At 50.9% G+C, this 12,148-nt stretch overlaps 1 protein-coding gene, 1 long non-coding RNA gene and 1 pseudogene across 8 annotated transcripts in view; 1 reads left to right on the forward strand and 2 right to left on the reverse strand.

The window, feature by feature from the left end:
- Positions 1–12,148, forward strand: part of TRAPPC9 (trafficking protein particle complex subunit 9) — a 387,455-nt gene that overhangs the window by 50,650 nt on the left and 324,657 nt on the right. For all 7 annotated transcript variants that reach the window (XM_069600923.1, XM_069600926.1, XM_069600925.1 and 4 more), the window contains one exon: positions 4,017–4,160. In XM_069600923.1, coding sequence (XP_069457024.1) covers positions 4,017–4,160 — 144 coding nt within the window. The remainder of the gene's footprint in view (positions 1–4,016; positions 4,161–12,148) is intronic.
- LOC138446153 (uncharacterized) lies at positions 1,325–5,964 on the reverse strand. The gene is made up of 3 exons (XR_011259151.1): positions 5,889–5,964; positions 2,705–2,864; positions 1,325–2,312 (listed from the first exon to the last, which is right to left on the reverse strand). It is a non-coding gene; the product is annotated as an uncharacterized lncRNA (long non-coding RNA).
- On the reverse strand, positions 7,157–7,398 carry LOC138446149 (protein CEBPZOS-like; annotated as a pseudogene).

A 12,148-nucleotide genomic window follows, 5' to 3' on the forward strand; every position in this document is an offset into this window, starting at 1 on the left:
AGATCTTTCACCATCTCACCCAAACAGCAATCACAACAGGTTTTCCTCACCTGCCCTGTCACCTGCTCTTCCTCTGACTACTTTTCCCTCTGGGTTCCCCCAAGAGATGAGGTGGAATCTAAGGTTTGTGAGCACGTGTTTCATGGTTGGCACTTTTGAATGGACCCTGAGTTCTGGATGCGTTAACGCGAGCCTGTGGTTTCAGCCCAGCGTGTCTCTTTGGCGGTGGAAACCTCAGGGCGGTGGCAGTCGCCCCTCCACTGTGGGCCCCTGGCTGGCCTCCTGGAGCTGCTTCGACTCTCTTCACTGTGGTCACGGACTGTCCTTGGCCTCCTGGAGCCCCGAGGCTGTGTGGCGTTGAACCGAATGTCATCTTGGAGCCCGAGGCCTGAAGGGACCCTCAGCCAGAAGCCAGAACCTCCCTGTGGGGCCTGTCCCTGCCGATGGCGCCCTTGGCTGGCCCTCTGTGTGACCCCGCTGCCCTGGGCTCTGAGCCTGTTGCCTCCTGGGCTGGGGCCGGGCATGGGTGTATGCTGAGGCGGGGCCTGTGTGATGGAGGAGCCTCAGGTGATTCCGAGAAGGCTGATCTGGCTCCTCCCCTCTCCTTACAGATGGGGGACTGGGGTGGGCCCTGCTTGATGGTCTTTGTGCTGGGGGCTCTCCTCACCCGTGGAGTCAGGAAGGGGATGCTGAGAGGGGGCTGTGGGTCCAGGTGGCCCGGGAACCCCTTTTGTGTGCTTTTGGGAGACTTCAGTACAGAGCGCGGGGGCTTTCCAGCGACTCCTGCTGTGATCCCTGGACATCCCTGCAGGCTGACTGTGGAGTGAGCGCGCCCTGGGCTTCGTGCGGCGACTGCTGTGGGCTCAGTCCAAGGGCTGCTGCTGGCTCCCCCCCACCCTCCCCTCCTCTGGACGCCCCTCTCTGCCCTCACCTGCTGCGCCAGGCACCCTGCAGGTCTCCACTGAGTGTCCCCGTCGTCCCACACCTACACACAGTCCCTCTATTTTCCTCGTCACTGACTCCTGCCCCTCTTTTGTAGCGTTTCCCATGAATTGTAATTACATGAACACACTGGGCAATGGTTTAGCACCCACCTCCCTCCCTAGGGTATGTGCCTGTGAGGACGGAGACCCTGCCCCTCCCAGCGTCCCCTTGCAGGTGTCTCTGCAAACACATGCACCGAGGGCCCAAAACTGGTGAGCAGCTTCGATGACATGTGCTTGTTGCTATCTATTAAGCAGAGTTTGTTTCTTGATCTTAAGTTTTAAATCACTGGAACAAAACAGGTTTCTTTTGAAAAATGAAGCAAACAAGCACACCTCCCTGTATTTGGTGCTTTTTACCCAGCCTTCTATTAATATTTTGGGAGGGGACATTCACCATCGTTTTGTGAAAGAGGTTGGGGAGGTGAGGTAAGAGATTGAATAAAGTAAAAATGATAAAAGTCAGCTGGCTGTATTTTTTTTTTTAATAAGAAATGTTACCTTAAACCCTGTCTTCACTATTGCTCTGGACCACTTTAAACATTTCTCAGAGAATTAAGTGGAAATCTACTAACACCCTATACTTGTGAATAAAAGGGAGATTGTCTTTATTCTCAGCACCTGAACTGTTTTTCTGTTTCTTGAAATGAAGATTTCCCTTGGCTGGTTATGGAAAGTTGAGATAGGAACGCAGAAGGGCACTGTGTGTACTTGTCAGCTTAACAGCCTGCTTATTATCACTTTAATCTTATTTGTCTTCTATAGACGAAGATTTTTTTGATCATACCCTCTGCTTATCCTTTTCCTGAGCGAGGGATTAAATTTTCCCCAGAAACTTAGGAAAGAAAGTGGCATACGAGTTTGCCTTAAAAGGCTGCAGTTGACGTAATAAACTCACATCGGTGAAATTTTTGAATACAAGAATGTTGAAAATTTTATCACTGGCTCATATGCTGCAAGTCTGACTTAAGGATAAAAAGATTCAGATTTTTATGTGAGCAATTTGAATCGCATAGAAATTATGACTTGTATGCTATTTGGTGTTAAGAAAGTTTATGCTCTTCTCATAACTGCCCATGGTGGGAACTGGATCCTTATCTATTAAAAGAAAATCTACAAAGTGATACGTGCCCCATTATTGACATGATGTGCTAGAGGCGAGTTAAGTTGGGTCATTTATAAATCCGGGCTGGGTTAGTCGTGACGTGGATTTCAGCCTCTTTATCCTTTTCAGAATCTCTTTCGTGTCAGCCTGTGGTCTTCTGGTAACGTGGAAACACTGAGGGGGCTTGTTCTTCTCTCCTTCCCTCTTGTGGTTTGGAAGGGTTTCTGTAAGATGGGAGTGGTAGGATATCAAGGTTTTTGTGTGTGGGCAGGTCTGGTCTGCTCTAAGAATCTCAATAATTATTATTCAGCAACTTAAAAATTATGAAATAATTGAAATATATACAAATTAGAATAGTACAATGAGCCCATCACTCATATTTTAAAATAATTAGATTTGGCCATATCTGCTTTATTCATACCTTTCTTTTTCTTTTAAGAATTTGTTCTTAAATATTTCTTTGTTGAAATATTTTTACAGCAAATCCTAGAAATCATGTCCTTTTAGCCTATATACTTAAGTAGGCATGTATGAAAAACAGGCTTTCATCAGGCTTTCAACTTGACCCACTAGCCTGTTCAGTGCCGGCTGTGTGTCAGGCCTCTTACTGGGGTACCTGGGTGAATACGACACCATCCTGGCTCCCGAGGAAGTTACAGACCGATGAAAGAAACCAAGACACGAGCTTCCAGGCACTCAGTGTACCTGCCGGAGAATGCCAGTGAAACAAGATAGTGCAGGATTTGGTGGAAATCCACAGAAGGGGCCGGTCAGCCCTGCAGGGAGGGTGGTGGGAGAGATGGTCAGTGGGGCTAGGAGAGGGGGTATCCTTTGCTTAGAGTCTTAAATCTCACCTCTAGCCTTTCTGCCAGCCCCCCAGGCTCCCTGGACACACAACGCTGGGTGGTAGCTGATTGTGATTCTTGTCCCTACCTCTTCTTCATGAAGAAGTTTAAGGTGGGAAAAATTTAAAAGCACTAACTGTTGCCAAAAGGGACACAAATAATTATCTCTGAACTACTGTGATTTTTTTAAAAAAAACTTTTTGTTTTACATTGAAACAATGTAAAACATTAACAGATTAACAGGCTCCCTAGGTGGCTCACTGGTAAAGAATCTGCCTGCCAGCTCAGGAGACATGAGTTTGATCCCAGGGTCAGGAGGAGGAAATGGCAACCCACTCCGGTCTTCTTGCCAGGAGAACCCTATGGACAGAGGAGCCTGGCGGGCTACAGTCCACGGGGTCAGACAGGACTGAGTGAGTGAGCATGCATGCGCGCGTAGTCAGCTGACATTGTCTAGATAGTTTCCGGTGAACAGCATAGGGACTCAGCTGTGCATTAAATCCTGGGAACCTAAAGAGGTGCTTTTTGATGGCTGTGCAGCCGATTTCTTCCACCTCTAATTTCGGATACACTAAGTCATTTTGGAGGGAGCAGCCACAGTTTCTTGGTAACCATTCTTTTCTCATTTAGCTTTCCACTTTTCTGTTTTTACACTTTAGAGAAATGTGCTTTTTAAATTTTTTGTGTTTGGTTGTTGTTAATGAAGGCTCATCAAATACTAGTATTTTCTTGGGGGAAAAAAGTATGCTATAACTCAAATACATACTACTGAAAATATAATCTTTTGTCCTAACCTTATTATAAGTATTTCAGAATGGGTTGTGTTGGAGATTGTGTGTCTTTGCAGAAGAGAGAAAATAAAACTTTTTTTTTTTTTTTAATGTGTGAGCAAATGTGTTATGTGAGCATTCTTCTCCAGGATAAATCGGGGAAGTGCTTCTCTGCCCTCTGAGCTTGGCGGTTGAGACAGTGTCTGGGAATCGCTGTCTCACACAGTAGCTGTGGCTCCCGAGGGGCCCTGGCGCTGCCCCGTGGCCCGTGTGCCCCGAGGCCCGCTCTGATGTCCTGTGGCTTCCCTCGCAGGCACGCACCGAGGCTGGGCTGCCGTCCAGATGCGTCTGCTGCACGAGCTGGTGTACGCGTCCCGGAGAATGGGGAACCCCGCGCTCTCTGTCAGGCACCTGTCCTTCCTGCTGCAGACCATGCTGGACTTCTTGTCAGACCAAGGTGAGTGGGCTCAGACTCCGGTTGTCTCCCAGGAGAGGGGAACAGTGCCATCTTGGTGCTGGCCCGTTGGCACTAGCTCGGGATGGGGTGGGCGGTGTCCCCAGCTCTCCCCGTCCTCCAGGCCCGCTCCTCCCTGAGCGCCTCTCACTGCCCCGTGCTGCTGCCCTTTTCCCTGCGCTTGGCCTATGGCATGGCCTCCCCTCGCCTTTGCCCATGCCTTATAAAACATAAACATCAGAGTGTAACATTTACATGGAGAAGCGCATGACTCACAAGAACTCTGCTCGGTGAGTTTTCAGATGACCATGTGGTACCCGGCTCCCAGATGGGACACGAGCCTGGAGCCCCATGCCCCTCTGTGCCCTCTGGTCGCTTCTCCCCTCGCGGGCAGCCTCTTTCTAGGCTCCTGGGGGACTGTGGGTGTCTTTGCCCACAGGTCAGGGCAGCTTTCTTCTTAGTCCTTTCCTCCAGCACCTTCTCATCTCACGTACTTCCTGGAGCCCCATGCCCCTCTGTGCCCCTCTGGTCACTTCTGCCCTCGCGGGCAGCCTCTTTCTAGGCTCCTGGGGAACTGTGGGTGTCTTTGCCCGCAGGTCAGGGCAGCTTTCCTCTTAGTCCTTCCTCCAGCGTCTTCTCGTCTCGCACACTTTCTGGGTGCCCACGTGTGTTTTGGGTTTCACATGCAGTCACCTATCTCCAGCCCAGGTCCCAGCCTGTCGCCATCCCCAGGGAGTCGGTCCTGCCTGGAGTCAGTCCCCAGGGAGTCATCATTGTCTGCGACTGCACCGCCCTCTGTCCCAGGGGCCCCAGCGAGGCCTCAGGCGGCTCTGTCACTGCTCGCCTCCGCCAGCATCCCGGTGTCCTCGCCTCCTTACAGAGAGTGGGGATGTTCCGTGGCCACGTCGGGTGTGGGTGTCCTTCCCTCGGCTGCTGGAGCTGTGTCTTCTAGGTCCTGGGAATGCTCAGCACGCTCGATGCTGTTTGCATGCCTCTCCGTGTGGGGTAGCTATCGTTTTTCATTTAGGACTTCAGGCGGCCCGAGGGGTCCCTGTGGGCAGCTGCCCCTGGGGGCATCTGTGGTCTCTGCTAGTTGAGCGTTGCCCGTGGGTGGGGTGTGTCTCTGTGCTGCGGTGGGCTCAGCGGTATGGAGCGCCTGCACGTGGCCTCTCTGAAGTGGGAGGAGGGGGAGAGGCCGAGGCAGGGCCCTGGGGTCCTGGAGGCTGACCCAGGCTGGGTGGGCCTCTCTATTGCTCCCGGGGGTGGGTTTTTGCTTGTTAAGGGTGCCACTCCCCTGCCACTGGGCCCCTGTGACTTCTGGAGCCTCCCAGGCCGGCAGCTCTGAAGAGGCGTTGCCCGGCGCAGCCCTCAGGCTGAGCGGCCTCTGCTCTCGGCCTCAGGTTCTGAGTGGCCCTGGGGCCCGGCCCCTCTCCCGCTCGTCCCGGTTCGCTCGGTGCCCCGCCCCCCCACAGCACCCTCGGGGTTGACAGTCTCCCACGCCGGTGGACCGTGAGCCGCGCGATGTGGCCCCCACGCCTTCTCTGAGCTGCTCCCCGCCCCCCACACCGTGTCGTCCACCTGGACGTTTCCCCGCAGGTACACTGCATGCACGTCTTCAGCCTCTGTTCTTGCCTCCTCGTCCCCCCCTCCCGCCGCCCCCGCCCTGCCCCGCTCTGTCAGGAAACTCCCCTGCGCCTGCGCTTCCCCTGGGCCGCCTTCTCACGTTCTGACCTGTCCTGGGGGACCGTCCTCCTGCAGCTGGTCTCCCCTTGTGCGCGGCCTTTGTCGCAGATCCCCAGGAGAGGAGGAGGTTGCTGACCATTTGAGGTCATGTTAATCAGTGATCTGAAGATGCTGGTCCAGGGGAGAGAAGCTTGGGACATTTGACCCTGGTGAACAGACTGCCACCTCCTGAGGCCCGTGGGTAGTGGTGTTAGATGAGGCCTGAAGTCAGAGCGCCACGGGTTCTTCCCACTCACCTGAACTCTAATTACCATGACCTCAGATCAGCAATTAAACTCTTTCTGAACCTTCATTTTCTCATTTGTACAACTCAGATGTTAGAAACTGTGGGGTAGTTTGTTACTGTTTTAATGGTAGATATTTTAATTGCTTGGGTGACCTTCTAGAGCGCACATGGCACCATCCACTGAGTTGATAATTAGCATTTCTAAAGATCACAGTGTTGAAATGGAATACGGGTCAGAGGACTGGCCTCCTCCTTGCGTGTGGACCTGTCTGGGTGTTTGCAATCTGGGGCTCTCCCCCCGCCCCGCCCCTCACGGGTCCCCCTCCAGTCTGTGCTAGTGCTCCTAAACTCATAGGAGGGGTTCTGGGGCCAATGGTTCTTCTTTTTTTATGACAAATTTTATTACAAAGTGTTCCTAATAGTACCAGAGACATTGATGTAGAGTTTGAATATTGTTTCAGGTAAAGTGAGGGTGGATACAAGCAGTATTTCTAATTAATATATTTTCAGATAATGCGATTTTAAATGTCTGCGGTAAAGATGTAATGAATATTAATGAACTTGTTTATAAAACAGACTCACAGACACAGAAAACAGCCTGTGGTCACCAAAAGGGAAAGGAGACGGGGATAAAGCCTTGAGCTAGATAAACAACTAGGTCCTACCATGTAAATAGCACAGGGCACTATATTCAGTATCTTAGAATAAACTACAGTGAAAAAGAAAAGAATGTAATAAATGTTCAAAAACAAATGTCTTACTGTCTTATCTGTTTTTAAAGGTTTGTATGTTCCGATTTACAGGGTTTTTTATTTTTTCCTTAAGGAGAACCACTTTGAGTACTAAACAGAACTCCATTCATAACATAATAAACCTGTGAATCTCTTCACAGTCCAAAGGACAAAACCTCTGACTTTGTGCGAATTTACATTTAACCTTAAATATGCTAAAATCCATCCATGTCAGCTTTGAAATTTTAATCTTACCTGATACTATGAAATAGGGCAGTGCTCAGTGGGTGGTCAGATCCTTAATTCTTGCTGTTCAGCCACTTTTCTCGATCTTGCTCTCTGATTCTGTACGTTAGCGTGTTCAGTGCATTTGTAATAATCTTTTAAGATGAAGGGGAATTTCTTGCTCATTGCTTGCCTGAAATCCTGGCTTGTGTTCCTTTTTAAACAAAAAACACGCTCCAAAAATCCACCCAAGTTCAACTAGTAAAACTCCTCCTTGAAGGATCGTCTTTCCCTGTGGATCCACAGTACGGGTCATCCAGAGGCGCTTACTCTGGGCGGGGCTGGGACCAGCGGTTGACATGAGGAGCGTGGGACGTGGGAGATGCTGTGGTTGCGGCCCAGAGGAGTCGCTGTAAGTGAGGATGTAGGAGCATCTCAGAGGACTGGCAGTTCTTTTCAGAGGTGGAAGCGTGGTTTGGGTAGTGGTCCCTGAAAAAGATGACCTTGACCTTGAGGAGCAAATTGGTGTTTTCAGAGACCTGACTGAGCAGAAGGAGTAGCTTCAGGTAGGAGGACTTTCTCCAGTTCTGGTGGAATTAGGAGGTTGGGCTTCTTTGGGGAACGTTGGACACAGTGGTTTGGGTGATTCTGTTGCCTGGGATTCTGGGGAGGAAAGTGGGTGGTGAGCAGTTGTGCTTTGTGCCCCTGCAGTTCTGCTCTTAGTCACACGCTCCCGAGGTTTGGAAACACATGTCTACACAAAGACGCGTGGACACAGTGGCATCATCCCTTGGAGCCAAAGAGTGGGAACCGTCCGTTGATGCCCGTTGACTAGCGGAGGAAGGAAGCGTGGTGTGTCCACCTGGGTTTCTTGTCCTCCTCCTGTCCCTTGTGCCTCCCTGCTTCCTGCTTTCCTTCTTCCCTTTGGCTGACACGTGCTCATCCTCCACAGCTCGGTGTGGACACCACTTCTTGATCCCGTAAGACTAGCTTGCATTCCTTCAGGGTGTCCCCACTGGAGTGGTGTGTGCTTAGCCATCGAGCACTTGTGCCCACTGTATTTCAGTCACTTACTAACTTGGCAAGCTCCCCACCCAGGCTGTGCAATTTACAGATGGCTCAGACAGTAAAGAATCTCCTGGTAATGCGGGAGACCTGGGCTCGATCCCTGGGTGGGGGAGATCCCCTGGAGAAGGACACGGCAACCCATTCCAGTGTTCTTGCCTGGAGCATTCCATGGACAGAGGAGCCTGGTGGGCTACAGTCCTTGGGGTCGCAAAGAGACGGACACGACTGAGCAACCAACACACAGCACGCAGGCTGCAAGCTCTCTGAAGGCCGATGTATGTCTGACTTGCTGTTTGTCTTGTCTCTAGTGGCTTGCGCTGACATCCATATATGGCTGAATGCATTAATGATGTACTCTTTTAAATGCGTAATTTTTTAAAAGGGAAAAGCAATACCAAATGCTTTTCCCTTTAAAAAAAAAATAACTGTATTGAGACTTAATTTGAAGACCGCACAGCTCATCGATGTAAAACGTGCACTTCAGCTTTTCTGTGTGTTCACAGATGTGCACCATCATCATGGTCAATTTTAAAACGTCTCATCACCTCGAAAAGAAGCCCTGTCAGTGGGTAGTTTTAGCCCCTGTGGCTAGTGAGTGATGTGCTTCAGTACTCATATCCTGTTGAATGTGTTAAAAATGAATACTTTCATTTGCATTCTTTCTTTTTGGGGTTGGTTTTTGCTGTCATAGGGAATGCTCTGGTGAGCCTCTTCAGCTCTTTGAGCAGGAGAGAGATTTTGTCAGGAGAGGGATTATTGGGTCTGCTGTTCTGAGCTTTTGCATTGCTGTTGAGACATGTCAGAGTTGCCTTCTGAGAGGTCTGCTCTCATTATACCGCCCGTGGCACTGTTGCTAATTGAATATGTAGACAGTGTTGCCTTACTGCTTTAATTTCTATTTTCTGGGCAACTTGCGAGGTTGGATGTTCGTTCTGTGTGCCCGTTTACTAATTGTATCTCTTTAATGCAAGGCTCTTTTACAGTCTGCTGGTTGCTTCCCTGTTGCTTGCCTCATTTGATTCTCATTTCTTGGGAGGCAGGTGGTGTCCAGGCCACTGTGCGGAGGTCTGTAACGCTTTGAGATGCTAATTAAGCCCTTTGCCTACGGTCTCCCAGGTACTCAGGGCAAAGCCACACCTGGAAGCCAACTCTTGGCCGCAATCCAGAGGATGCCAACTGTGACACATTGTCCCGTGCTGTAACACACGAGGGTGGTGGACAGCAGGTTTGAAAGACGTAAGACACGTCCCGAAAGTGCTTCACCTATTTCTGAACTAAAGCTGAAAGCAGTAGGACTGTCTGTTGTGAGCGCTTTATGATGAATCTCCACAGCATAATATGAAGTTTGAAACTGTTGCTGGAACTTTGAGAACATCTCTAACATTACAGAGGATCAGCTCAGCCCAACGTGTGTGAGTTTAACAGTGAGCGTAAAGCTCACAGCATGTGACCCTCATTGGCCGTCCTTTGGTTTCTTGAACATGTCAGGGTTTTCGTTTTCGGTTTCCTCCCTTGTCTCAGGACATCGCTCTCTTACCTGTCTTTTACGTGGCCGGCCTTCCTGCCTTGGGTTCCAGGTGGGTCTGTGCTGGGACCTCCCCATCCCCACCATCTGTCCCTTCCTGGTCATGTCCTGACTTTTCCTCAAGGTGGGCAGTTTCTATGGCTGACCCTCCAGTTCCCTTTCTGATAAATCCTCTCCAGGAGAGTCGGGTCCCTCAGGGCAGCAAGGCTGAGTTATGGGCAAGGGGCTGAGCTGCCTGGGAAGAGGGAAAGTGAAAGTGAAGTTGCTCAGTCATGTCTGACTCTTTGTGACCCCATGGACTATAGCTTACCAGGTTCCACTGTCCATGGGATTTTCCAGGCAAGAATACTGGAGTGAGTTGCCATTTCCTTCTCCAGGAGATCTTCCCAACCCAGGGATTGAACCTGGGTCTCCCGCATTGTAGGCAGACACTACCATCTGAGCCACCAGGGAAGTCCCTGGGAAGAGGGGGGTTTCCTCTTTTGCACTGGGAGGTGTCATTTGTGTTTTGTAGGAAGGAACAAGGTGGCTAAATGCAGCTGTTGTTCAGTTGCTCCATCATGTCTGACTCTTTGTGATCCAGGGGACTGTAGCATGCCCGGCTTCCCTGTCCTTCACCATCTCCCAGAGCTTGCTCAAACTCAGGTCTGTTGAGTCGTCAATGCCATCCAACCATCTCACCCTCCGTCGCCCCCTCTTGCCCTGCATCTTTCCCAGCCTCAGGGCCTTTTCCAGTGAGTCCACTCTTTGCGTCAGTTGGGTCAGCGTAGCGCAGTTCAGCACCATGCTGCTCAGAATACCAGGGGTGCCCCCACAGAGGCACACTGTGGGGTTGGGGGGTTACCAGCTCTTTCCTGCAGGCTCTGCTTCCTCTGCGCCCGCCACGAGGCTGCCATGTTTTTCTCCTGAGCCCCAAGTACCTGGGGGCCTCGAGATGGGGGAGAAGTCCTTCCCAGGCGCTGCTCCAGGCAGCCCTCCTTCAAGCCCCAGCTCCGCATCCAGGGCACGCCCCTCTGGTTATGGTCAGTGACGCCCTGGGGTCACTTCCCCCGCTCTGGGCTTGCCCTGTCCTGCGGCTGTCCTCTGCCACTGTCTGCGTCCTGGTGGCTTTGTCCTTCCCACGGAGGCCAGTCAGCATCGTCCTTCTCTTCTCTGTCCGTGTCTCCTGCTGGGGAGCTCTCAGGCCCCGGGCTCCAGGAGCTGTCTGCAGATGAGCACCGACCTCTAAGCTGGAAGGAGGGAGGCTGCATCTCAGACAGAGACATAGGCTGGAAATGGCCTCAGTGAGACGCTCCCACGAATAGCGTCTACTTGTCAAAGCCCGTTTCTCAGCCCGCAGAGCGCACCAGCCTCTGTGTAAAAGGCAGGCTTCTGGGCCCACAGCGGGGCCCTGGAATCGGCCCCGTAAATTCTGCGTTAACTGTTGGCTGAGCGTCATCTTTTGAGACGCATCTCCCACAAGTTGTTTTAGCCGCTCAGTCGTGTCCGACTCTTTGCGACCCTGTGGACAGTGTAGCTCGCTTGCCACGGCTGTCTGTCCGTGGGATTTCCCAAGCAAGAATACTGGAGTGGACTGCCATTTCCTTCTCCAAGCGTTATTTTCTTTCAAAATACATTTCCCACAAGGGCTAAGCCTTATTTGAACCAAATAGCCAAATCCACACCTAGAGACAAAGGCCGTAATTTTTATATTGTTCCGGTGACAGGTATTCCTCAGCTTCCTGCTTTCCATTCCTGACATGTTCATTCTCTTGCGTTTTCCCCCAGATGGTATATGTGGTTTTTTCGGGGGTTTTGGGTTAATATGCTCCATCTTTCACCTGGGTGGAGGAGACGGGAGGCTGAGCACATGAATTGTTATGTCACCGAGGCCTGGTGGGAGCTCTTCAATAAAGGGCTGTAATTTGTTTCCATTGCATTTTATACAGTCTCTTTTGTTTGTTCAGAAATAGGGTGAAGGAGTTGAACAAAAACCCAGAAGAAATGAAGAGAAGCTTCTGACTTCATTTTAGTTGTGTGTTGAAGAGATAAATGCCGTGGAGGGCAGCATAATAAGTACCTGCTAATAAAACGCATTCTCAGTAGGAAAAAATCACACGGGTAAAATAATGAGGTGAAGAAAAACTATCAGTATGTCAAAAGCCCAACTATATTAGTGCATTTTTACTAGTTATGGGAAAAACACTAATTTGCCAAGTTTTTGGCGAACCAAAATAGAACGTCCTGGGGTGGCGTTGAGAAGGGCCTTCTGTACCTTCTCGAAGCATTTTAGCCCCGTGGGGTGTGGTGGTCTGGACAGTGTGTGCTCTCCAGCAGTGGAGTGCAGGCCTACTTGCCCACCTGCTGCATGAAGCGCCAGCATGCACTCTCCAGGGCAGGCTGCCGTCCTGGTCTGGGATGTGGCGACACCTTCTGCGGCATCTCTTTGCCTCCCAAGTCGCTCTCTCTCTTCTGTCTTCCACGTGGATCATAA

Source organism: Ovis canadensis, chromosome 9, assembly GCF_042477335.2.
Source record: "Ovis canadensis isolate MfBH-ARS-UI-01 breed Bighorn chromosome 9, ARS-UI_OviCan_v2, whole genome shotgun sequence".
Classification (NCBI taxonomy): domain Eukaryota; kingdom Metazoa; phylum Chordata; class Mammalia; order Artiodactyla; family Bovidae; genus Ovis; species Ovis canadensis.